Source organism: Misgurnus anguillicaudatus, unplaced genomic scaffold, assembly GCF_027580225.2.
Source record: "Misgurnus anguillicaudatus unplaced genomic scaffold, ASM2758022v2 HiC_scaffold_27, whole genome shotgun sequence".
Classification (NCBI taxonomy): Eukaryota; Metazoa; Chordata; class Actinopteri; order Cypriniformes; family Cobitidae; genus Misgurnus; species Misgurnus anguillicaudatus.
This window is the reverse complement of record NW_027395277.1, coordinates 1,283,118-1,309,975: the sequence shown is the minus strand read 5'-3', so window position 1 is coordinate 1,309,975 and position 26,858 is coordinate 1,283,118. Positions and strand designations below refer to the sequence as shown.

The window sequence follows — 26,858 nt, the reverse complement described above, 5'->3', positions numbered from 1 at the left end:
TTAACCTTGTTTAGTCATATTTTCATTTTATTACAGCGGCAAACATCTCAAGTCGGGCACGCGATACAAGGCCCAACAAGACTTCCATCCAATCAGAGGTCTACAAATCTGACGTCAGTCTTTCCTCATTCTCTGAGTCTGAATCTTTAGAGTATCTCCTCGCAGGCTCCTTGTCTGTTTTTAGGTTGCCCTCATCATCCTCATCATCATCATCATCATCATCATCATCATGGTCTACTGGTTCACCGGTGTCAGGAATAATAACAACATCCTCTTTGGTGTTGGGATCGATGTCCTGTTTGAACCAGACGGCTTTGTAGCCGTCCTCTGCACGTCTCTCTTTGGTCAGGATGGGTTTCACCTCCTTCTCAATGTCGGCACTGGCCAGACTGCTGGAGTCGGATGCGGCCCTGATGTTGGAGGTCTTCTGGGGAACGGAGGCGGTGCTGATCTTCTGCTCCTCGGCTGACCTCACACCAGACTCCAGTTTCTTCTCCAGGTCAGCAGCAAGTCCAGACTTCACACTTTCAGTATCATCATCGTGCCGGAAGCTCTCGTTGACGTACTGCACACCTTCTTTTGGGCCTCCTGAACCTCCACCCAACTGTGGAACGAAAAATACACGGGTAAAATTTACACATTTTTATAAAACTAAATATTTTTTCGAGTTTTTGGATTAAATTAGATACATTTAAATCATTCCCCGCCAGCCTTTTTTTTTAAGTTGCCCAGCAGCATTTTTTTTATGATTTTAACAAAAGTTTCACAAAATGCCTTTCAGGAAAATTTTCTTCTTAAAATATATAAACATACAAATTTATCAAATGAAAGAACAGACCCTCTGCTTTCAAAAAAACGATAAACAAACTAATCTGGGCGAAAAAAACCCGTTTTATCCTATCTACATTTTTTTTAAATGTGGGTATTTTTCTACAAAAATATTTTTTTAGAAAAAAGCTGAAATAATTGCATTTTTGTGAAGGAATTTTGTTAGAGATCAGATTCAGAACGATTATCAAAACATACACAGAGTTTAAAATTAATAAATATTTTTTATAAATTGGGCCATTTCTATAAAGTGGATAAATGCGGTATTACAGATAACCATAAAAACTCATCAGAAATTTTTTTTCATGCAAATGTTTTTAACTCGTCAATGGCGGGGAAAACGTTAAAGATGTTGCTTTGCAACCAAGGCAGCGCACAGTTAGGCTTAAAATTAAATATATTTACATCAAGTTTTAGCTCATACATTGCAACTTTAGCAAAGAAAGGCCTTTTGTGAAACAGAAAGTTTTTTTGTGGATCAATTTAGCCAAAATTGCTTCTTCTATGGCGTTGTGAAGCACCTTTATGTTGAAGTGTGTACCACGATAGAAGCAAACCGAAAATGTTTGTATGGAAACTTACATTGCTTCGGAAGACGCTGACTTCAGAAATCTTTTTCCAGTTTGAATTATGGCTCTTGACACGGTAAGCCAGCAGTCCAATGCCAACCAAGCAGAGGATGATCACCACAGCCAAACTTCCCCCTAAAGCAGCCATATCCTCCGCTTTGTACCCACCGAATCGCAACTGCTGATCCCCTAGATGATCCCCATGATGAGAAAGAAACACCTTTTAGCATGTACTTCAGTAAATATCAAATGGGTTTACCAAAATTAATTATCTTGACTAATTTGGATTCATTTTGGTAGAACCTCGATTGTTTAGTTTTTGCTAAAATCTTAAATTTAAGAGATGCAACCGATACAAAATGTCTGTACCGATACCAATATTTGTTTATTATTTAGAATGACACCCAATACCGATAGATACCGATAGTTTTGTTTTTACTCCTTGTTTCAAATTACTATAACATGAAATACATACAAACTGCAATTCTGTTGTCATTGTCACCCAATTCAAAACAATCGACAGATGTTCGATTCATTGCTCTTATCTGCCGATACCGATTATATGCTGATACATTGGTGCCTCCCTACTTAAATTCTTAAAAATAAAAATAATTCATGCAACCGATACTAAATTTCTGTGCCGATATTTGTTTATTATTTAGAATGACACCGAATACCGATAGATACCGATAGTTTTGTTTTTACTCCTTGTTTCAAATGACTATAACATGAAATACATACAAACTGCAATTCTGTTGTCATTGTCACCCAATTCAAAACAATCGACAGATGTTCGATACGTTGCTTTTATCTGCCGACACCGATTATATGTCGATACATTGGTGCCTCCCTGCTTAAATTCCTAAAAATAAAAATAATTCATGCAACCGATACAAAATTTCTGTGCTGAAACCGATATTTGTTTATTATTTAGAATGACACTCAATACCGATAGATACCGATAGTTTTGTTTTTACTCCTTGTTTCAAATTACTATAACATGAAATACATACAAACTGCAATTCTGTTGTCATTGTCACCCAATTCAAAACAAGCGACAGATGTTCGATATGTTGCTTTTATCTGCCAATACCGATTATATGCCGATACATTGGTGCCTCCCTACTTAAATTCTTAAAAATAAAAATAATTCATGCAACCGATACAAAATTTCTGTGCCGATACCGATATTTGTTTATTATTTAGAATGACACCCAATACTGATAGATACCGATAGTTTTGTTTTTACTCCTTGTTTCAAATGACTATAACATGAAATACATACAAACTGCAATTCTGTTGTCATTGTCAGCCAATTCAAAACAATCGTCAGAGGTTCGATACGTTGCTTTTATCTGCCGATACCATTTATATGCCGATACATTGGTGGCTCCCTGCATAAATTTTTAAAAATAGAAATAATTCATGCAACCAATACAAAATGTATGTGCCGATACCGATATTTGTTTATTATTTAGAATGACAACCAATACTGATAGATACCGATAGTTTTGTTTTTACTCCTTGTTTCAAATTACTATAACATGAAATACATACAAACTGCAATTCTGTTGTCATTGTCACCCAATTCAAAACAATCGTCAGAGGTTCGATACGTTGCTTTTATCAGCCGATACCAATTATATGCCGATACATTGGTGCCTCCCTACTTAAATTCTTAAAAATAAAAATAATTCATGCAACCGATACTAAATTTCTGTGCCGATATTTGTTTATTATTTAGAATGACACCCAATACTGATAGATACAGATAGTTTTGTTTTTACTCCTTGTTTCAAATGACTATAACATCAAATACATACAAACTGCAATTCTGTTGTCATTGTCACCCAATTCAAAACAATCGACAGATGTTCGATACGTTGCTTTTATCTGCCAATACCGATTATATGCCGATACATTGGTGTCTCCCTGCTTAAATTTTTTAAAATAAAAATAATTTATGCAAACATTTTAAATGACATGCTTGGTGCATTTTAAATACATACAACTTTGATTTATTTAACACCTTCTTGCTGATAAAACCAGACTTAAAGCTAATGGTTTAACCTGGTTAAGCTTTCCTCTAGGCATGGGCAAGCTTGTATTTAGCTGGTTATACAGCTGACCAATCGTAAAGTCCAGCTAACCACCATCTATTTCAGGTTATTCACTTGTAAATCACTTGAAAATCACTTCAGAATCACTTTTAAATCACAACGCATAAGAATAGCAAGGCTAGTTCTTAACATAAGTGTATACCTGTGATCGGAGATGTATGGGCATCTGGATCAGAAGTGGTAGTGCTGTCTGTGATCTGATCTGTGGTTTTAACTGTGGTTTGATCTGTGATTTTAACTGTGGTTTGATCTGTGATTGTGGTTTGATCTGTGGTCGTGATAGTTGTGACAGCAGTGGTAGTTGGTATCCCTGCAGAAGAAACGTTATCATTAAAGAGCTTCAGTGTTGTTCAGCGGATCTCTTGAATGGCTTAAAATGAATTAAAATTGGGTTCGATTCAAAGATATTTTTGATCCATCACCAAGCAAATTTTCCTGTGGCTCAATCGGTAGAGCATTCGAGTTTTTAAAAAATGTGACCAGTCACGGAAAGTAGGGACACAAGTCGGATCTGGGCCATTTTGAGTTATTCACAGATTCTGAAAGTGCAGATTCTAAGCTTTCCAACGATGTGTAACACATGGAAATCTGATAACATATGGAGAAGTTGTGTCCATTTGAATATAGGAACTCAGAAATACTCAAACCGAGAAAATCGAGACGAAAGAGACTCTTGTTTCCAACTGGGGGAGACAATAGGGCTCATTTACATCTCATTAAGCTAAGCCATACCCTCTGTAAAGCCGTTTTGAGATACTGATGTTCTAGCATCATGTAGTATTTTATGACAGAAGTCCAAATGACAACATGCAAAAATAAACATTGACTTTTTACCTTTGTGTTGATCACAACTCGAATCCAGTCTGTTTCAGATTATCCAATGACCATTTTGTCCACAAATGCGTATAATCCGTGAAATAAAGATGTATAGTCTATATTGTTGACATCAGATTTCGCATGAATGTCTAGTAATACAACATAATATACAATCTGAGGACTATTTACATCGTAACATGTAAGGGTATATGATTACACTCCGTTAAACACGTGAACCCGCCTTCAAAGTTAAGTTTTTATTTTATAGGTAGTATAACAGATCATCCAAACAGCGCCGTCGAAAACGTGACGTCCTTTAGAGATGTTACCAATCGCTCGCTCGTTCCTCCATCAGCCAATGACTTCATGGAAAATATTGATAGACAAAACATGTAGCCAATTATATAATGAATTCAACAATCTCTATGTAACTTCTGTGTGTTTGGACTCATGCTGCGCTGCAGGAACTGACAAAGAGATGACGACAAAGTACCGCGAGAGCGACTCCGAATTAAACTACTCCGAAAGATTTCTTGAGGAGCTCTCGCGGTACTTTGACGTCATCCGACTGCGGCGCCGCATAAAGTCAGTGACGCGGCTGACGTACGATGCAGCTGACTGTTATTTGTTCCGCCCCAGCTTCTTTTATTTTTCTTTTGTTTTGTGCGCCCGAGCTTTAGTCTGGGGAGACGCACGCTATACGCTTGAAAAAACAACAACTTAGCAAACATATCTGAGGAACAGGGCAGCCGCGTCACTACAGTCACGTGACTTCGCGCTCGAGCCGGAAGAGAAGACAATGCTGAATAAAGTCGTAATTCTGCTATTTTTGGACCAAACTGTATTTTCGATGCTGCAACACGTTCAAATTGACCCACTGATGTCACATGGACTACTTTGATGATCTTTTTATTACCTTTCTGGACATGGAAACCATACATAGATTTTCAATGAAGGGGACAGAAAGCTCTCGGACTAAATCTAATGTTAAAACATCTTAAACTGTGTTCCGAAGATGAACGGAGGTCTTCCGAGTTTAGAACGACATAAGGGTGAGTCATTAATTACATTATTTTCATTTTTGGGCGAACTATCCTTATTTAGTAGTCACGCTGTTCCCTTTGGGGGCGGAGGCGAAAACACAAGCTTATACAGTATGTAAATATACACAGACAATGACGCCCCCCCGCTGCACGCTAGAATCTCTGGAAAAACAAGCCTATTTTAACCGCAAAATGTACGCTTTTAAATATACAAAAACTGCTATCTCAAACATGGAGAGGCTTCTTCGTGATCTCAACTAACAGATTCTCCAATAAAACGAAAATCACAAATTTTGAAAAAAAAACTTTGTTTCTCATTTTCTCGGAACTTGTGCTGCCGACTTGTGTCCCTGGTTTCCGTGACGGGTCACAAATATCAGTATTTTCCCCAGTGGGATACGGGATAAGACAATAGTGTCATATTGGTATGATTGGATATGACCCGCATTTGCAACAAAAGCTCTGCCAGAAATGTACAATGTGGTGTGAGAGAAAAACATAGCTTTTTAATTTTATTTTCATCATTCACTGTTTCACAAATGTAATTATGACCCAAATGAGGCTTTGACTTGAATGTAAACACTTATTAGACTTATTACAATATACACCTTATTTAGCCTGACGCCATATTGATTCCTTCTGAAACGTATTGTTTTGTACCGGCATGCTAGTCATTCATCTATCAAAACACAGAAAATACATCATTTTACAGATTTCCACCGGACAAAGAACCTCAGAAATCATGGATTGTAAAATAAGAAGGGACATATGATCTAATTTGAGATAAGAGCAGCGCAATGTGTACATAATATCTGTTTTATTATTAGCCTGTTGGCTAATCATTCATTTCTAATGTTGTGCGCATGCTTGCTTTTCTGTAAAACACTGGTATAGTCCTATAATGCGTACATATCTCCATACATATTACACAAAACAAGGCATAAATACGTTAAAAACTTTTCTCTGGTAAGTATTTTTAAACACATTGACCAGAACCAACAAAGCAGAATTCATTTCTAACTAAATAACATTTGTACACAACTTTGGGGGTTCATACTATCACAGAAAAATAGCTTGTTATCAAGTCAATCAGACGTTATTAAGTCAATGTTCATGTCTTAAAAAAACATAACAGAGAAAATAAATGGGACATACTTTTATGTGTTTGATGTGTTTATCATATAATATTGTGTTGTTGCACTATATTGGTGTTTTAAAGAAAAGTAAACATGCTTGCAACATGAGAAATTCGCGATTAGCCTATTTTCATCTCAAATATGGGTGATTCTCTCGAAATTAAACTTGTGAGGTGTCATGAAACATTTTGATAAAAAAGTAAATGCTATCAAAATAAGAAGCATACAGTTACAAACATCTCTTCACGTACTATTTTGCACATGATTTCAAATGACGTACGAACCAATTTTGTGGTTTTTCCACTTTTAAGGGGAAATTTTCATTACCGCAACGTGTCCATGACTGGATTTGGGTTCTTAGACATGGAAATATTTATAATTGAAAAAATCTAAAAAAATAAAAAGCTTCATTGCATGTTATACTATAAACATTTACAGTAAAGAAACATGTGGTATTTGGTGATCATTGGTAAATGTAGAGACAATAATAAGGAATATAAATGTGTCCAAGACCAATTATCTCATCCTCCGCAACAATTTCAATCATTGTTTAAGCCCCTAAAGGAACTAACATTTTCAACAACAACAAAAAATGTTGGAAGGGACATAATTGACTGTGACACTAAAGATGGCTACCAGGTAAGCAGTTCTTATTTTTTCTCTCCAGATAAAAGTTGAAATTTTGAACTTTTTAGTTCTCATTACCAAAACATGAGTTTGTAAATGCATATATTTAATGTAATATCATGTTGCGGTAATGATAATTTTTGATAATTATAATCTAAAAAATGTAAATAATTCTATAAAAGTCCTCTAAAAATAATGTTAAGACTTAATCTTATTGGATTTTGTGAGAATCACCCACATATGTCTCTTCTAATTTTAACAATACACATTTTTTGAGGTTATTTGTCCCCTGGAAATCTGTAAAACAGTGTATTTTGTGTGTTTTGATTGCTGAATGACCAGCATCCTGATAAAAAACAATAGGTATAAAGCACACTGGACGTCCATCTCTCACAGCCTCGGTTTGGAATTAACATGGCATATGTATCGGACATTGCCATTCACTTCATAATGACAGAGATACATTTCGGTGAATATATCGCCCAGCCCTTGTTTAAGCCCAGGGAACACATACTTTTAATAAATGTATAGCTTAAATGAACTGTAAGTATCTTTGGATAAAAGCGTCTGTCTGCCAAATGTGTAAACGTTTGCTGAAAGCATAAATGAAGATTCCAGAAAGGTTCTTTGTCTGCTTGTATTGTTCCATAAAAGCTTTCATAAAAGTCATTTCTAGTGGAAATTTTTTTACACACTTTAAAAAGGTCAGAAATAAATGCTCCTATTGGGAACCTTTGACTTTAAAGGTTGGAAAACCAAAATGTGGCAAAGAACCCTTTTAGAAGCTTTATGACAGCCAAAAAGCACCAAAGCCACCCAACCCTGTAAAGCGCTCGTTTGGATTGTATAATGTTTTGTAATAATTCTGTGCATTGTGTCATTTTTGAATAATATGTTGAAAGCATATCGGTCTGGTCTTACCTGGAGTGACCTCAATCGTAAGAGAAGCGGTGTCCGATTCGCCATTGGTTTTGTCGACCACCCTCATCTAAGTTGCACAATAAAATACTGTTAATATTTCAGTCAGTAATTCAATAACTAGTTTGTGTCTAAGTTGTAAGTTCTCACTTGTAGATTTAAAGTTCCAAAAGGAATCTCCTTTGCCAAGAGGATGAAACCTTCAAGAGTAATGTAGAAATCAGACCCATCAATAACCTCGAATGCGATGTTAGGATTCACTCCCTATAAAGAAAGAAATTTAGTACCTTACTACAGAAATATAAAGATTTTGGGCATCATTCATTAAATATTTGTGTTTAAACCATCCAGTCTTATGCGGGTGATTATACACTGTAAAAAGTGAAAGCTTCAATTTGTAACACTTAAAATATTTACATTTTATCAACTTCAATATTCTCATTTTAAAGGGTTAGTTAACCCCAATTTTATCATAAACCACTTACCCCTGTGTTGTTTTAAACCATCAAGTCCTCCGATTGCCTTTAGAACACATTTTTATATATTTTTGATGAAAACGAGAAGGCTTGTGACTGTCCCATAGACTGCACAATAATTTTTACAATCAAACATGAAAGACATCGCCAAAAATGTCCATGTGCCATCAGTAGTTTAATAATAATATTATGAAGCGGCAAAAACACTTTTTTGCGCAAAGAAAACCAAATAAACGATTTTATTCAACAATTTGTTCTCCTCCTTGGTCGTTCAGTGCGCATTCACGAGAAGACTACTGTGATTGCACACAGAATACGCTGGCAAGTAATTTGTGCATTTATACGGACTGTATAAGTATTGTTTACAATGTTTGCATGATTGCTTAAATATAAAAAGGAGAAAAAAACGTTGGCAACTACGTCAGCAGGTCACGGCGTTTGCACCATAGTCTGCTCGTGAATGCTCGTGAATGCGCACAGAACAACCAAGGAGAAGAACAAATTGTTGAATAAAATCGTTCGTTTGGTTTTCTTTGTGCACAAAAGTGTTTTTGTCGCTTCATAATATTATTATTATTAAATTACTGATGGCTCATAGACCTTTTATGCAATGTCTTTTATTCTTTTCTGGGCTTGATTGTAAAAATTAAACTGTAGTCTAATCGAAGGACTTGGTAGTTTAGAGTGTCACAGGTGATTTATGATAAATTTGTAATTTTGGGATGAACTAACGCTTTAAGTATCACCTAAGTTTTTTTACCTTTTTCTACTTAAATGTATCACTTAAAGTGAGAACATTTAGAGTGAGGAAAATAAGTATTTGAACACCCTGCTATTTTGCAAGTTCTCCCACTTAGAAACCATGGAGGGGTCTGAAAATGTCATCGTAGGTGCATGTCCACTGTGAGAGACATAATCTAAAAAAAATCCAGAAATCACAATGTATGATTAACTATTTATTTGTATGATACAGCTGCAAATAAGTATCTGAACACTTGTCTATCAGCTAGAATTTTGACCATCAAAGACCTGTTAGTCTGCCTTTAAAATGTCCACCTCCACTCCATTTATTATCCTAAATTAGATGCACCTCTTTGCTGCATAAAGACACCTGTCCACCCCATACAATCAGTAAGAATTCAACATGGCCAAGACCAAAGAGCTGTCCAAAGACACTAGAGACAAAATTGTACACCTCCACAAGGCTGGAAAGGGCTACGGGGAAATCGCCAAGCAGCTTGGTGAAAAAAGGTCCACTGTTGGAGCAATCATTAGAAAATGGAAGAAGCTAAACATGACTGTCAATCTTCCTCAGACTGGGGCTCCATGCAAGATCTCACCTCGTGGGGTTTCAATGATCCTAAGAAAGATGAGAAATCAGCCCAAGACTACACAGGACGAGCTGGTCAATGTCCTAAAAAGAGCTGGGACCACCGTTTCCAAGGTTACTGTTGGTAATACACTAAGACGTCATGGTTTGAAATCATGCATGGAACGGAAGGTCCCCCTGCTTAAACCAGCACATGTCCAGGCCCGTCTTAAGTTTGCCAATGATCATTTGGATGATCCAGAGGAGTCATGGGAGAAAGTCATGTGGTCAGATAAGACCAAATTAGAACGTTTTGGTCTTAATTCCATTAAACGTGTTTGGAGAAAGAAGAAAAATGAGTACCATCCCAAGAACACCATCCCTACTGTGAAGCATGGGGGTGGTAGCATCATGCTTTGGGGGTGTTTTTCTGCACATGGACACTGCACTGTATTAAGGAGAGGATGACCGGGGCCATGTATTGCGAGATTTTGGAGAACAACATCCTTCCCTCAGTTAGAGCATTGAAGATGGGTCAAGGCTGGGTCTTCCAACATGACAATGACCCGAAGCATACAGCCAGGATAACCAAGGAGTGGCTCTGTAAGAAGCATATCAAGGTTCTGGTGTGGCCTAGCCGGTCTCTAAACCCAATAGAGAATCTTTGGAGGGAGCTCAAACTCTTTGCAAACCTGGTGAAAAACTTCAGGAAACGTTTGACCTCTGTACCAAATATTAACATTGTTAATATTAATATACTCAGGTGTTCAAATACTTATTTGCAGCTGTATCATACAAATAAATAGGTAAAAAATCATATATTGTGATTTCTGGATATTTTCTAGATTATGACCCCTCCATGATTTCTAAGTGGGAGAACTTGCTAAATTTTAGGGTGTTCAAATACTTATTTTCCTCACTTTAAGTTGAAAATGTTTTATTTTTTTAGGTGTTACCGGTTGAAGTAATTGTATAAGTTAATGCAACTTTTACTTTTTACAGTGTATAATTGCATGTACTTTTGATGTTCAAAGTCATTATTTTTTCTGCTTTTCCAATGTTTATATTTTAATTATTTTAATAATCTGGTACTCATTTTCATGTATCACAAGATGTTACAGGCCAAAAATAACATGTTCTGTAAAAAAAGTGAAAAAAAAAAACCATGACTTTTTAGGGATAAAACTGTTCACAGATCAGAATGCAGTTTTTGATGTCTTACATTAACAAAGTCATCATCTGTAGCTTGAACTCTTAGGGGTTTGTTGGACGTTTTGCTCTCCATCACCAGACTGTTCACACCTGCGTCCTCTGAGATGAAGCCTTCATAACTGGGGTCCAGAAATTTGGGAGGGTGATTAGTGGTCATCCTCACCGTGAAGGTGACCGTGTTGGTGGCGTATTGATCGGTGTTCTGCTTTTGATATGCCTGTCAAAAGAGAAACTTGGGTTGGGATGTGGCTACAGCAGATAAGGGCATGTTTTGCAAATGGCTTGTTGTGAGCAAATGTTTGGTGTCTAATCTTGAAAAAATTTAATCTGAAAGGTTGAGGGACTAGGCACATGTACAGCTTATCAGCTTGATTCATGAATATTCATTTTAAGTTGGTTTTCAATCAGTAATGAAGCTTCCACCAGCTTGCCATAACAGCTTAAGTAACAGCTTGTTGTAGTTAATGACCAGCTGCCAGATACCCTCTGTACCATCTTACATTGATTTTACCGTAGTAAAGAATGCTTTTCTAAGTGCAGATGTAACTAAAGTATATGATCTTGTTCTCACCATTACTGAAAGAACGATCGGACCTTCTTGGTTTACTGGCTTCACCATTGTGATGCTCCCGGTGTCAGAGTTTATTTCAAATGTTGGATTATCTGAATATTAATCAAACCCAATAGAGTTCACTTAGTGATAAACAACGTCTAGTGCACATAATCATAATATGTATCATAATTTAAAGGAATAAATCTTACCTGCAAGAAATTTGTAACCAATAGCCTCATTTATTCCCGCGTCACCATCAATGGCTAAGATTGGACCTGGCTCCAAGGGCAAAGGACCGGTCTGTGGTACAAAAACACTGTATGTTCATCTGGTTTATTCACCTGCAGCCATTTAGTTTTTGTTGATTTTATCTTGACCTTTTATTTATCGTTTCCATATGCATTTATTCAAAAGCCATGAATTGAAAACCTACCGCTAGTCCGGTTGAGTTGACCGTCCCTGTGTAGCCAGTGTTTATGCACATTATGCTGTTGTCGTTCTCAATTGTCGTACAAGGTTGGAACCATGGTGGCCGATTATCCACGTCTACGATATTGACTTTTATAGTGGTGGAGGAAGTATGGGAAACGGTTTCTGTCGAGGAAATCGGTGTGTCCTGAAACATCGTCAAATCATACAAAATAAATAAAATTGCGAAAACAAATTTTCTAGAAAAATGTCAACATTACGAAAATAAAATCATATCAATGTGATATTAAAGTTGTAATGTTTTGAAAAAAAGTTGTAATTTTGACATAAACTTGTTTTAAACAAGCAGATACCAAATTAGACACACATCTTATTAATAAAACATATGTACAAGCAAGCATATACGTGAAAATGGTGGACGAATATGAACGATTTCCCTTTATATGATTTTATTCTCATAACGTTGTCTTTATTATCAAAATAATAGGACTTTTAATTGTTTTGACTGAATTCTCTAAAACGTTTTTACTTTAATCTAAAAAAATGGTTGAAGTTGAACTCTCATTATAATTACATAAAGCTGAATATTATCTTTTTTAGCTTGTCCCTAATACTCTTTTGTAAAATACAGTCTCAAAATGCAGTTAGAAATTCACTGTTTTCTCCATCAAAGCATTTTACCAATCACTTCAATTTATTGACACTGTGGATCAAGTAATCCGAGCTGATGTGATAGTGGAGGCGAAGACTAATTTGCATATTCATGGTTCTGCGTAAGCTAAATCAAGCAATGGTGTAGTGTTATTGTACATTATGAAGGAGGATTAGGGTCAAGCTAAAATGGAAAAAGAATCTTGAGATTAAAGTCATTATAATGTCAAAAAATTTATTTTTTTTGTTGAGAAAAAAGTCAAAATAAATACATTTATGGTAATAAAGTCTAAATATTTTTAGAATATAGGCAATATAACGAGAGTAAAGCCGCAATATTTTGAGAATAAATTCAATATTTATTTCCAGAATAAAGTCTATATAACAAGAGTAAAGTCAATATAACAAGTGTAAAGTCAATATAACTAAAGTAAAGTCATAATATTTCAAGAATAAAGTCAATATAGAAGAGTTAAGTCAATATAACGAATGTAAAGTCATAATATTTCAAGAATATAGGCAGTATAGCAAAAATAAAGTCAATATAAGAAGAGTAAAGTCTTGATATTTCAAGAACAACGTCTCGGTATTTTGAAAACAAATTCAATAAAAATAGAGTAAAGTTGCAATATTTTGAGAATAAAGACAATGCGGTGAGAACAAAGTCATAATATTTTGAGAACAAAATCAATATAGCGAGGGTAAAGTCAAATATTTAGAATAAAGTTAATATGACGAGAGTAAAGGCACAATATTTTGACAATAAAGTCAATATAACAAAAGCAAAGCCGCAATATTTCGAGAATAAATACAGTATAGCGAAAATAAAGTCAATATAATGAAAGTAAAGTGGCAATATTTAGATAATAAAGTCAATCATACCAGAGTAAAGTTGCAATATTTTGAGAATAAAGTCAATATAACGAAAGTAAAGTCACAATATTTCAAGAATAAAGGCAGCATAGCGAAAATAAAGTCAATATAACGAAAGTAAAGTTACAATATTTAGAAAATAAAGTCAATATAACGAAAGTAAAGTTACAATATTTAGAAAACAAAGTCAATATAACGAAAGCAAAGCCGCAATATTTCGAGAATAAATGCAGCATAGCGGAAATAAAGTAAATATAATGAGAGTAAAGTCGCAATATTTAGATAATAAAGTCAATAATATGAGCGTAAAGTCACAATATTTATAGAATAAAGTCAATATAACAAGAATAAGGGCACAATATTTGGAGAATAAAGTCAATATAATGAAAGTAAAGTCGCAATATTTCAAGAAAAAATGCAGCATAGCGAAAATAAAGACCAATATAGTGAGAGTAAATCGCAATATTTAGATAATAAAATAAAAAATACAAGAGTAAAGTCGCAATATTTAGAAAATAAAGTCAATATAACGAAAGTAAAGTCGCAATATTTCGAGAATAAAGGCAGCATAGCGAAAATAAAGTCAATACAATTGAGAGTAAAGTCGCAATATTTTGAGAATAAAGTCAATATAACGAAGGTAAAGTCGCAATATTTCAAGAATAAAGGCAGTATAGTGAAAACAAAGTCAATACAACGAGAGTAAAGTCGCAATATTTAGAAAATAAAGTCAATATAAGGAAAGTAAAGTCGCAATATTTCAAGAATAAAGGCAGCATAGCGAAAATAAAGTCATTACAACGAGAGTAAAGTCGCAATATTTAGGAGGAGGGCAACATAGCGAAAATAGCGTCAATATAACGAGAGTAAAGTCACAATATTTAGAAAATGAAGTCAATATAACGAAAGTAAAGTCGCAATATTTAGAAAATGAAGTCAATATAACGAAAGTAAAGTCGCAATATTTAGAAAATGAAGTCAATATAACGAAAGTAAAGTCGCAATATTTAGAAAATGAAGTCAATATAACGAAAGTAAAGTCGCAATATTTCAAGAATAAAGGCAGCATAGCGAAAATTAAGTCATTACAACGAGAGTAAAGTCGCAATATTTTGAGAATAAAGTCAATATAACGAAGGTAAAGTCGCAATATTTCAAGAATAAAGGCAGTATAGTGAAAACAAAGTCAATACAACGAGAGTAAAGTCGCAATATTTAGAAAATAAAGTCAATATAACGAAAGTAAAGTCGCAATATTTCAAGAATAAAGGCAGCATAGCGAAAATAAAGTCATTACAACGAGAGTAAAGTCGCAATATTTAGGAGGAGGGCAACATAGCGAAAATAGCGTCAATATAACGAGAGTAAAGTCACAATATTTAGAAAATGAAGTCAATATAACGAAAGTAAAGTCGCAATATTTAGAAAATGAAGTCAATATAACGAAAGTAAAGTCGCAATATTTAGAAAATGAAGTCAATATAACGAAAGTAAAGTCGCAATATTTAGAAAATGAAGTCAATATAACGAAAGTAAAGTCGCAATATTTCAAGAATAAAGGCAGCATAGCGAAAATAAAGTCATTACAACGAGAGTAAAGTCGCAATATTTTGAGAATAAAGTCAATATAACGAAGGTAAAGTCGCAATATTTCAAGAATAAAGGCAGTATAGTGAAAACAAAGTCAATACAACGAGAGTAAAGTCGCAATATTTAGAAAATGAAGTCAATATAACGAAAGTAAAGTCGCAATATTTAGATAATAAAATAAAAAATACAAGAGTAAAGTCGCAATATTTAGAAAATAAAGTCAATATAACGAAAGTAAATTCGCAATATTTCGAGAATAAAGGCAGCATAGCGAAAATAAAGTCAATACAATTGAGAGTAAAGTCGCAATATTTTGAGAATAAAGTCAATATAACGAAGGTAAAGTCGCAATATTTCAAGAATAAAGGCAGCATAGCGAAAACAAAGTCAATACAACGAGAGTAAAGTCGCAATATTTAGGAGGAGGGCAACATAGCGAAAATAACCTCAATATAACGAGAGTAAAGTCACAATATTTAGATAATAAAGTCAATATAACGAAAGTAAAGTCGCAATATTTAGATAATAAAGTCAATCATACCAGAGTAAAGTTGCAATATTTTGAGAATAAAGTCAATATAACGAAAGTAAAGTCACAATATTTCAAGAATAAAGGCAGCATAGCGAAAATAAAGTCAATATAACGAAAGTAAAGTTACAATATTTAGAAAATAAAGTCAATATAACGAAAGCAAAGCCGCAATATTTCGAGAATAAATGCAGCATAGCGGAAATAAAGTAAATATAATGAGAGTAAAGTCGCAATATTTAGATAATAAACTCAATAATATGAGCGTAAAGTCACAATATTTATAGAATAAAGTCAATATAACAAGAATAAGAGCACAATATTTGGAGAATAAAGTCAATATAATGAAAGTAAAGTCGCAATATTTCAAGGAAAAAATGCAGCATAGCGAAAATAAAGACCAATATAGTGAGAGTAAAGTCGCAATATTTCGATAATAAAATAAAAAATACAAGAGTAAAGTCGCAATATTTAGAAAATAAAGTCAATATAACGAAAGTAAAGTCGCAATATTTCGAGAATAAAGGCAGCATAGCGAAAATAAAGTCAATACAATTGAGAGTAAAGTCGCAATATTTTGAGAATAAAGTCAATATAACGAAGGTAAAGTCGCAATATTTCAAGAATAAAGGCAGTATAGTGAAAACAAAGTCAATACAACGAGAGTAAAGTCGCAATATTTAGAAAATAAAGTCAATATAAGGAAAGTAAAGTCGCAATATTTCAAGAATAAAGGCAGCATAGCGAAAATAAAGTCATTACAACGAGAGTAAAGTCGCAATATTTAGGAGGAGGGCAACATAGCGAAAATAGCGTCAATATAACGAGAGTAAAGTCACAATATTTAGAAAATGAAGTCAATATAACGAAAGTAAAGTCGCAATATTTAGAAAATGAAGTCAATATAACGAAAGTAAAGTCGCAATATTTAGAAAATGAAGTCAATATAACGAAAGTAAAGTCGCAATATTTAGAAAATGAAGTCAATATAACGAAAGTAAAGTCGCAATATTTCAAGAATAAAGGCAGCATAGCGAAAATAAAGTCATTACAACGAGAGTAAAGTCGCAATATTTAGAAAATGAAGTCAATATAACGAAAGTAAAGTCGCAATATTTAGAAAATGAAGTCAATATAACGAAAGTAAAGTCGCAATATTTAGAAAATGAAGTCAATATAACGAAAGTAAAGTCGCAATATTTAGAAAATGAAGTCAATATAACGAAAGTAAAGTCGCAATATTTAGAAAATAAAGTCAATATAACGAAAGTAAAGTCGCAATATTTCAAGAATAAAGGCAGCATAGCGAAAATAAAGTCATTACAACGAGAGTAAAGTCGCAATATTTAGGAGGAGGGCAACATAGCGAAAATAACCTCAATATAACGAGAGTAAAGTCACAATATTTAGATAATAAAGTCAATATAACGAAAGTAAAGTCGCAATATTTAGATAATAAAGTCAATCATACCAGAGTAAAGTTGCAATATTTTGAGAATAAAGTCAATATAAAGAAAGTAAAGTCACAATATTTCAAGAATAAAGGCAGCATAGCGAAAATAAAGTCAATATAACGAAAGTAAAGTTACAATATTTAGAAAATAAAGTCAATATAACGAAAGCAAAGCCGCAATATTTCGAGAATAAATGCAGCATAGTGGAAATAAAGTACATATAATGAGAGTAAAGTCGCAATATTTAGATAATAAACTCAATAATATGAGCGTAAAGTCACAATATTTATAGAATAAAGTCAATATAACAAGAATAAGAGCACAATATTTGGAGAATAAAGTCAATATAATGAAAGTAAAGTCGCAATATTTCAAGGAAAAAATGCAGCATAGCGAAAATAAAGACCAATATAGTGAGAGTAAAGTCGCAATATTTCGATAATAAAATAAAAAATACAAGAGTAAAGTCGCAATATTTAGAAAATAAAGTCAATATAACGAAAGTAAAGTCGCAATATTTCGAGAATAAAGGCAGCATAGCGAAAATAAAGTCAATACAATTGAGAGTAAAGTCGCAATATTTTGAGAATAAAGTCAATATAACGAAGGTAAAGTCGCAATATTTCAAGAATAAAGGCAGTATAGTGAAAACAAAGTCAATACAACGAGAGTAAAGTCGCAATATTTAAAAAATAAAGTCAATATAACGAAAGTAAAGTCGCAATATTTCAAGAATAAAGGCAGCATAGCGAAAATAAAGTCATTACAACGAGAGTAAAGTCGCAATATTTAGGAGGAGGGCAACATAGCGAAAATAGCGTCAATATAACGAGAGTAAAGTCACAATATTTAGAAAATGAAGTCAATATAACGAAAGTAAAGTCGCAATATTTAGAAAATGAAGTCAATATAACGAAAGTAAAGTCGCAATATTTCAAGAATAAAGGCAGCATAGCGAAAATAAAGTCATTACAACGAGAGTAAAGTCGCAATATTTAGGAGGAGGGCAACATAGCGAAAATAACGTCAATATAACGAGAGTAAAGTCACAATATTTAGATAATAAAGTCAATATAACGAAAGTAAAGTCGCAATATTTAGATAATAAAGTCAATCATACCAGAGTAAAGTTGCAATATTTTGAGAATAAAGTCAATATAACGAAAGTAAAGTCACAATATTTCAAGAATAAAGGCAGCATAGCGAAAATAAAGTCAATATAACGAAAGTAAAGTTACAATATTTAGAAAATAAAGTCAATATAATGAAAGCAAAGCCGCAATATTTCGAGAATAAATGCAGCATAGCGGAAATAAAGTAAATATAATGAGAGTAAAGTCGCAATATTTAGATAATAAACTCAATAATATGAGCGTAAAGTCACAATATTTATAGAATAAAGTCAATATAACAAGAATAAGGGCACAATATTTGGAGAATAAAGTCAATATAATGAAAGTAAAGTCGCAATATTTCAAGGAAAAAATGCAGCATAGCGAAAATAAAGACCAATATAGTGAGAGTAAAGTCGCAATATTTAGATAATAAAGGCAGCATAGCGAAAATAAAGTCAATACAATTGAGAGTAAAGTCGCAATATTTTGAGAATAAAGTCAATATAACGAAGGTAAAGTCGCAATATTTCGAGAATAAAGGCAGCATAGCGAAAATAAAGTCAATACAATTGAGAGTAAAGTCGCAATATTTTGAGAATAAAGTCAATATAACGAAGGTAAAGTCGCAATATTTCAAGAATAAAGGCAGTATAGTGAAAACAAAGTCAATACAACGAGAGTAAAGTCGCAATATTTAGAAAATAAAGTCAATATAAGGAAAGTAAAGTCGCAATATTTCAAGAATAAAGGCAGCATAGCGAAAATAAAGTCATTACAACGAGAGTAAAGTCGCAATATTTAGGAGGAGGGCAACATAGCGAAAATAGCGTCAATATAACGAGAGTAAAGTCACAATATTTAGATAATAAAGTCAATATAACGAAAGTAAAGTCGCAATATTTAGAAAATGAAGTCAATATAACGAAAGTAAAGTCGCAATATTTAGAAAATGAAGTCAATATAACGAAAGTAAAGTCGCAATATTTAGAAAATGAAGTCAATATAACGAAAGTAAAGTCGCAATATTTAGAAAATGAAGTCAATATAACGAAAGTAAAGTCGCAATATTTCGAGAATAAAGGCAGCATAGCGAAAATAAAGTTAATACAACTGAGAGTAAAGTCGCAATATTTAGGAGGAGGGCAACATAGCGAAAATAGCGTCAATATAACGAGAGTAAAGTCACAATATTTAGATAATAAAGTCAATATAACGAAAGTAAAGTCGCAATATTTAGAAAATGAAGTCAATATAACGAAAGTAAAGTCGCAATATTTAGAAAATGAAGTCAATATAACGAAAGTAAAGTCGCAATATTTAGAAAATGAAGTCAATATAACGAAAGTAAAGTCGCAATATTTCAAGAATAAAGGCAGCATAGCGAAAATAAAGTTAATACAATTGAGAGTAAAGTCGCAATATTTTGAGAATAAAGTCAATATAACGAAGGTAAAGTCGCAATATTTCGAGAATAAAGGCAGCATAGCGAAAATAAAGTCAATACAATTGAGAGTAAAGTCGCAATATTTTGAGAATAAAGTCAATATAACGAAGGTAAAGTCGCAATATTTCAAGAATAAAGGCAGTATAGTGAAAACAAAGTCAATACAACGAGAGTAAAGTCGCAATATTTAGAAAATAAAGTCAATATAAGGAAAGTAAAGTCGCAATATTTCAAGAATAAAGGCAGCATAGCGAAAATAAAGTCATTACAACGAGAGTAAAGTCGCAATATTTAGGAGGAGGGCAACATAGCGAAAATAGCGTCAATATAACGAGAGTAAAGTCACAATATTTAGATAATAAAGTCAATATAACGAAAGTAAAGTCGCAATATTTAGAAAATGAAGTCAATATAACGAAAGCAAAGTCGCAATATTTAGAAAATGAAGTCAATATAACGAAAGTAAAGTCGCAATATTTAGAAAATGAAGTCAATATAACGAAAGTAAAGTCGCAATATTTAGAAAATGAAGTCAATATAACGAAAGTAAAGTCGCAATATTTCGAGAATAAAGGCAGCATAGCGAAAATAAAGTCAATACAATTGAGAGTAAAGTCGCAATATTTTGAGAATAAAGTCAATATAACGAAGGTAAAGTCGCAATATTTCAAGAATAAAGGCAGTATAGTGAAAACAAAGTCAATACAACGAGAGTAAAGTCGCAATATTTAGAAAATAAAGTCAATATAAGGAAAGTAAAGTCGCAATATTTCAAGAATAAAGGCAGCATAGCGAAAATAAAGTCATTACAACGAGAGTAAAGTCGCAATATTTAGGAGGAGGGCAACATAGCGAAAATAGCGTCAATATAACGAGAGTAAAGTCACAATATTTAGATAATAAAGTCAATATAACGAAAGTAAAGTCGCAATATTTAGAAAATGAAGTCAATATAACGAAAGTAAAGTCGCAATATTTAGAAAATGAAGTCAATATAACGAAAGTAAAGTCGCAATATTTAGAAAATGAAGTCAATATAACGAAAGTAAAGTCGCAATATTTAGAAAATGAAGTCAATATAACGAAAGTAAAGTCGCAATATTTCGAGAATAAAGGCAGCATAGCGAAAATAAAGTTAATACAACTGAGAGTAAAGTCGCAATATTTTGAGAATAAAGTCAATATAACGAAAGTAAAGTCACAATATTTCAAGAATAAAGGCAGCATAACAAAAATAAAGTCAATACAACAAGAGTAAAGTCCAATATTTAGAGAATAAAGTCAATAATACCAGCGTAAAGTTGCAATATTTATAGAATAAACTTAATATAACAAGAGTAAAGTCACAATATTTAGAGAATAAAGTTAATATAATGAGAATAATGGATAATCGTTGACTATATGATTCATAAGATACACATGACTTTAAAATCTACCACGTCATATAAGACACATTTGTGCCACATTTTGTAATAAGTACAGCATTGAAAATATATTTCCTTTAACTTTCTGTTGCAGGATGTGAAATAGAAAAAACAAGTCAGAAATCATGTAAAGTGCGTAGATGATTTTTCCCATTAAATCTTCTTCAGAAATCTTTTTGGACAAAAATCTCACCTGCACAAAAAGTGTCATTGTGATTTGTTTAACTTTCTCATAATCCAAACGTTTCTTCACCAAAATGTTAGGATTGAAAGAAGCTTCCAGGTCAAATTCTCCCTGTGAGAGAACAAAATAAGAATCAATAAGATTTATATGTAAAACCATTAGGGATATTTTATTCATTTGTTGTACCTCAGGAGCATCCAGGCGATAATAAAGCTGATCGCCTTCATCTGCATCTGTCGCTGTGATTCGTGCGACGCTCGTATCCACTTTTAATAGCTACGGCATTTGTTATTAACATAAGCCGATCAAAAAGAAAGTTTAAGTCAGTGTTATCGACTTTAACAAAAGGAGTAAAATAAGATATTACGTACCTCAGCCACATTTATTGCGTATTCGCTTTCATCAAATACTGGTGGGTTATCGTTTATGTTTTCCAGTATTATCCTCAGATTCAGTTTGGCCTGAAAGATCAATCATAACATGCAGGTGTTTTATTTCTTTTTTTTTACGTATGAATAATGATTTTTTTTAGTTTAACAGAAATGATATAGACTTTTACTCACAGGGGAAGAACCATCTTTTGTACATTCAATGTCTACTTCATAGGGTGTGTTAAATGTCTATAAAACAACAAAAAAATGTCTAAAACAACCAAAAAACATACAAGCCTATGTTAATGTGAATATAAAATGAAGTGATTTAAAATAGATCTACACCAAACACACATTCTTTGAATACTATTCAAATGTAATTAATACAGACAGACTGTACAGACTATTTTTTCTGTATTTTTCATCATAAGTTTTATAGGATGCATGTACCTCATAGTCGAGTACAGTAATGGCGATGAGATCGAGACCATTAAGCTCAAAGAGACCTGGTGGTTTCTCGTTGGTGATGCTGACTGATACATCCGCCTCTGTTGTCAGTGTAGTGACTACAGCATTAAGAGTGTTGTTTTCCTTGAAAAGTATGAACTGGTCATTTACAGAGCAAAGACCTGTGCCATTCAGAGAAAGACAAACATTACTGTAATGTATACAACTTTAAACAAATGCTGGGTTTAATGGTTGGATTAAATCGTTGAGTTTAAATTAAGCTACTGCTTGTTGAACTTTGTCTATATTTTAACCAACCAATGTCAATTTTATCTATATAGCACTATTAAACACAACCAGGGGTTGACCAATGTGCTGAACAACAACAATAAAAACATGTTTAAAAAGACAATTTAAAATAATTCTATGAAACAGTACAGAAGAAAAATCCCATGTTCAAAACATCAAATCAAAAAGGTACATTTTCAACGTAGATTTAAAAACAACCATGGTGGAAACTAATGATGCACCAATTGACCAATATAATATTTTTTGGGGGGGTATCGATTTAAATAGACAACTATTGGCCGATACCAATATTAAACACTTGTGTACAATACTATACAGTTCGCCTATTACACTGAAAAAAAAGATTCATTGAATTTAATCAATTTTTTTAAGGTAAGTGGTTGCAATCAGTTTATTTAAGCTACATTTAAACAAAAAAGATTAGTAAAGTAAAATAAAATATAAAACTTTTGTTTAAATGTAGCTTAAATAAATTGATTGCAACCACTTACCTTAAAAAAATTGAGTAAATTCAATGAATAATTTTTTTCAGTGTAGCTAGTTTATTTCTGCATCAAATATTTTTTTACTGAACATGGATTGGATATATTTAACATTCAGCTGACCAACATAATAAGAAAGGCACAAAGAAAGATCAAATTTTTCCGAGATTTTGAAAAAAGCCCAGATCGCAGACATTTTCCTGAAATATTCTGACCGTATGGCTCACGTGAATGAGTAATCTCTCATGTGATTTACTATTTTTTCCCCATCACAAGTCTGACAAACTATCATTTATACAGATTTTATTTTGTTTTGGGAAGTATTTAATTATTTAGATAGATTTCAAATTCATCAAAAATTGGCCAATACATCGCTGCATTACTAGTAGGGATGGGACGGTATGAAAATTTCATATCATGATTATAGTGACCAAAGTTGTCCTGGTTATCAATATTATCACACTGTAAAAAAATCCGTAGAAATTACAATGTTATTGCAGCTGGGTTGCCGGTAATTTACCGTAGATTTACATTTATGTTATTTACTGGCAAGAGTTGGTTCAAAGTTAAATAAATTTTAAATATTAACAAGTCTTTATCTTTACAGAAAAAAACTAAACAATAACAGCCTCATGCAAAGCATTCTGGGAACCAGAAATCATCATCAACCTTTTTCTGTTTTTTTGCTTCAGATTTTGTTTCCCAGAATGTTTTGCTTGATGCTGTTTTTTAGTTTTACTCTGTAAAGACAAAGACTTGTAAATGTTTAATGTTCATTTAACTTTGAACAAAATGTTGCCAGTAAAAAACATAAATTTAAATCTACGGTAAGTTACCGGCAACCCAGCTGCAATTTCTACGGAATTTTTTTACAGTTAATGAGATGAAAATGTTTTAAAAGAACTGATACACACACTGAAAACATTTTTAAAAAAAAATATTTTTGAAAATCACAATTTAATATTTCATGTCCCTGAAATTATTTCTGTTGTAAAAAATAAATAAATCTGTCTAATAAGTTTACATGAATGAATAAAATACATTATCCCTTAGATGCCTTCCTGTGCAAAAAACTATGTTGCATGTGCGTGCCTGCGTCAAACTGATTTACAAACAAGATTTACTGCGAGTTTTCAAAATCAAACAAGATAATTACATTTTAAACGATAATACTAATCGTCAGGACATTTTATCGTGGTTAATTGTGAAACCGGTAATCTTCCCGTCCCTAATCATTAGTTGAAACAACAAATTTCATGAATGTCTCGGTCCTTCAGTTTAAAGGGTTATATGATGTTGCTAAAATAACATTATTTGTATACTTTACTTTTAGAATTAATATTTCTTTGGGTTTGATACTTTAATCTTTGCAACTTTATGGATCTGCTAAACTGTAAAAAATAGCTGTAATTATGCAGCTGGTTGCCAGTAACTTACTGTAGAAGCTAAAGACAGAAAATGTTTCATGTTCATTTAACTTTAAACAAGCTGTTTCCAGTAAATAACATTAATGTAAAATCTACAGTAAGTTACTGGCAGCTAGTTGCCTGTAATACTGTAATTTCTAAATACATTTTTTACAGTGTATATGCAAAAACAGCTTTTAACAGGATAGTCCACCCAAAAATGTTGTCATCATTGTTGTCCTAAACCTTTATTAGTTTTTTATTTTGATGAACACAAAAGAAGATATTTTGATAAATGAAGGTAAGTAAGCACACGGTTGATTGTAACCATTGACTTCTATAGTAGGAAAACAAATATGATGGAAATATTCTGATAAATAATGAAGATATTTTGATAAATTATGGTATAAGCACACAGTTGTCGGTACCCATTGATTTTCATCATATTTGTTTTTCCTATGGAAGTCAATGGTTAACATCAACTGTGCTTACCTTCATTTATCAAAATATTTTCTTTTGTGTTGATCAGAAAAAATAAATTCATACAGATTTAAAACAACATGAGGATGAGAAAATTATGACACAATTTTGGGTAAGCTATCCCTAACACTCCAAAGACGAAGGAGAAAACATTACATTTTATATTAAATAAAAACATAACATCTTATAATATGACCCTTTTAAACCAGCTTTTTGGTTTGTCTATATTTTACCCAAACAATCCAGCATTAAACAAAATCTGCAAATAGAAAAAGGCATATTTTACTTGGTAAGATTTAAAACAAAGATAAACCTCATGATACAACATCCGACAGACGGTAATTCCATAACCATATAGAGGTACCGATTGTGTTTTATTTTTTATATTTTTTATATAAACACATAAATCATTTAAACACATAAATAACATCTGATAATGTAATACTGATCAGGTACAAAACTAAAAGCACTTACTTTGACCTTCACTGAATTTGCTAAGGGTTAAAACCATCAGGAGACCAAAAAAGAGAGCAAAACTTTTGTGCCTTAAATCCATTTCTCCTTGTTAGATGATGGATCCAAAAGACGCCAAAGACACGAACCCTTTAGTTTGTGCTATACGTTCACATCGAGTCTGTACTGTGTGAAACTGACATCTATGTGAACCTTTGAGACGGAGGCTTATCTCAGATTTATTGCTCATAAAGACGAGAACGGGTGGACTTTCGCCTCGCAGACACCGCACATATGTTTCGATCATCTCTTTACATCTCATAAACCAGAAGAGAATGAGGAACTGGGTTTTAAAAGAATATTTTGTCCTGGATATTGTACAATACAACTCTTTATATGTGAGAATAAAAACATTTATGGTCATAAAAGATGATTTACAAAGTGAAAGTATGATTGGAAATAATTATGTGACTTGGCACTACATGCAAATGAATGAAACGTTTTCAATGCAGTCAACGGCTTTGTTTAATCTTGGTTTGCATTTCTTTACAGTAGTTTCTCGTTTTATCCATATTGTAATAATGAATCAAGCAACACTAGAAGTAAATCCAAGTGCAATAGTTTATAAAGAAAATAATTTCTAATGACATAATCTTGCAGGGTGCAGTTTTTGTGTATTGTTAATTGTGTTGTTGGTTAATGTTTAGAAGTATTCGGCCAACATTAATGGGTGTAAATTATACTTGTAAACTTCTAATCTTACAGTAAAATAATACTGACTGGAAGTGTCATAGTGATCTTATCTGTGCTCATACATACTGTAAAGTGTAATATCTGATTAGTCCTTTGTCATAGAAAGTAAAGACACAATGTGAGAAATAAATTCTCACATATTACAAAAAAAAAACCCTACGCCACTGACTTTAGACCAGGTTTTAGTAGGTCAATGGTGCAATCATTTTCACTTGACTTTAAAATAGCAATGCGCCAACAATGTGCACCTCGTTTTCATACCCGCACGCCCATGGACGAACAGATGGGCATAAAGTCGTCATGGATTTTTAATTAAAAACCTTTTTTGGACGTCGCCGTCAAGTTTCTACAGTAGCCCTAAATGGACAAACTGCTCTAGAGACCGCGTTTCGTCCCTACGTTGTATCAGACAATGAAACGTCACCATATGTGTTTTAAAATTAAGGGGTGTGCTGTTGGTTGCAGTTCGCAATCTGCCCACTAGATGACGCTAAAATTCACACTTACCACCTTTAAGGAATAATGTGGTATTTTTATCTGTGAGCTTCATTATTTTTCTAAAATTCATGTTCTCTCATAATCTTTCCAAAGATTTACTCCCCTCCTCGAAACAACCGCTCTTTACTTTAAGTCACGAGAAATGGCGTGAGGGTGGGGCCCGAGTAAAGATCGCATCGATTAGCAACATACCCCAACTTAGAATGATCCAATCAGTTCTCGCTGAATGAGATCTAGTCCCGCCCTACCTTTTTTCTCTTTCCAGTAGACGTTTCACTTGGATATATGTCACGACAGGGAAAATAAGAAAGGCGCTACTTCCGTTTCATGATGACTTTAAACGACGTGGCGCTGGACGT

The 26,858-nt window shown here is 33.1% G+C and overlaps 2 protein-coding genes across 3 annotated transcripts in view; one reads left to right on the top strand and one right to left on the bottom strand.

Moving 5' to 3' along the window:
• Nucleotides 1-100: 100 nt before the first annotated feature.
• LOC141362457 (cadherin-related family member 5-like) lies at nt 101-25,463 on the bottom strand. 2 transcript variants are annotated; one of them, XM_073864550.1, is made up of 15 exons: nt 25,270-25,463; nt 22,122-22,300; nt 21,864-21,920; nt 21,672-21,761; nt 21,487-21,576; nt 21,310-21,411; nt 12,041-12,223; nt 11,817-11,907; nt 11,626-11,717; nt 11,065-11,271; nt 8,208-8,321; nt 8,061-8,127; nt 3,660-3,827; nt 1,411-1,586; nt 101-604 (listed from the first exon to the last, which is right to left on the bottom strand). In XM_073864550.1, the coding sequence occupies exons 1-15, from the start codon at nt 25,349-25,351 to the stop codon at nt 101-103; spliced, it is 2,202 nt and encodes a 733-aa protein (XP_073720651.1). In that variant the 5' UTR covers nt 25,352-25,463. The 2 variants fall into 2 exon arrangements, with proteins under 2 accessions (XP_073720651.1, XP_073720652.1); XM_073864551.1 differs by lacking the exon at nt 3,660-3,827.
• The window catches only part of LOC129434046 (D(4) dopamine receptor), a 54,570-nt gene continuing 28,200 nt past the window's right edge, over nt 489-26,858 (top strand). The window contains exon 1 of the mRNA XM_055192857.2: nt 489-626. The gene's annotated coding sequence lies outside the window, so the exon portion shown is untranslated. The remainder of the gene's footprint in view (nt 627-26,858) is intronic.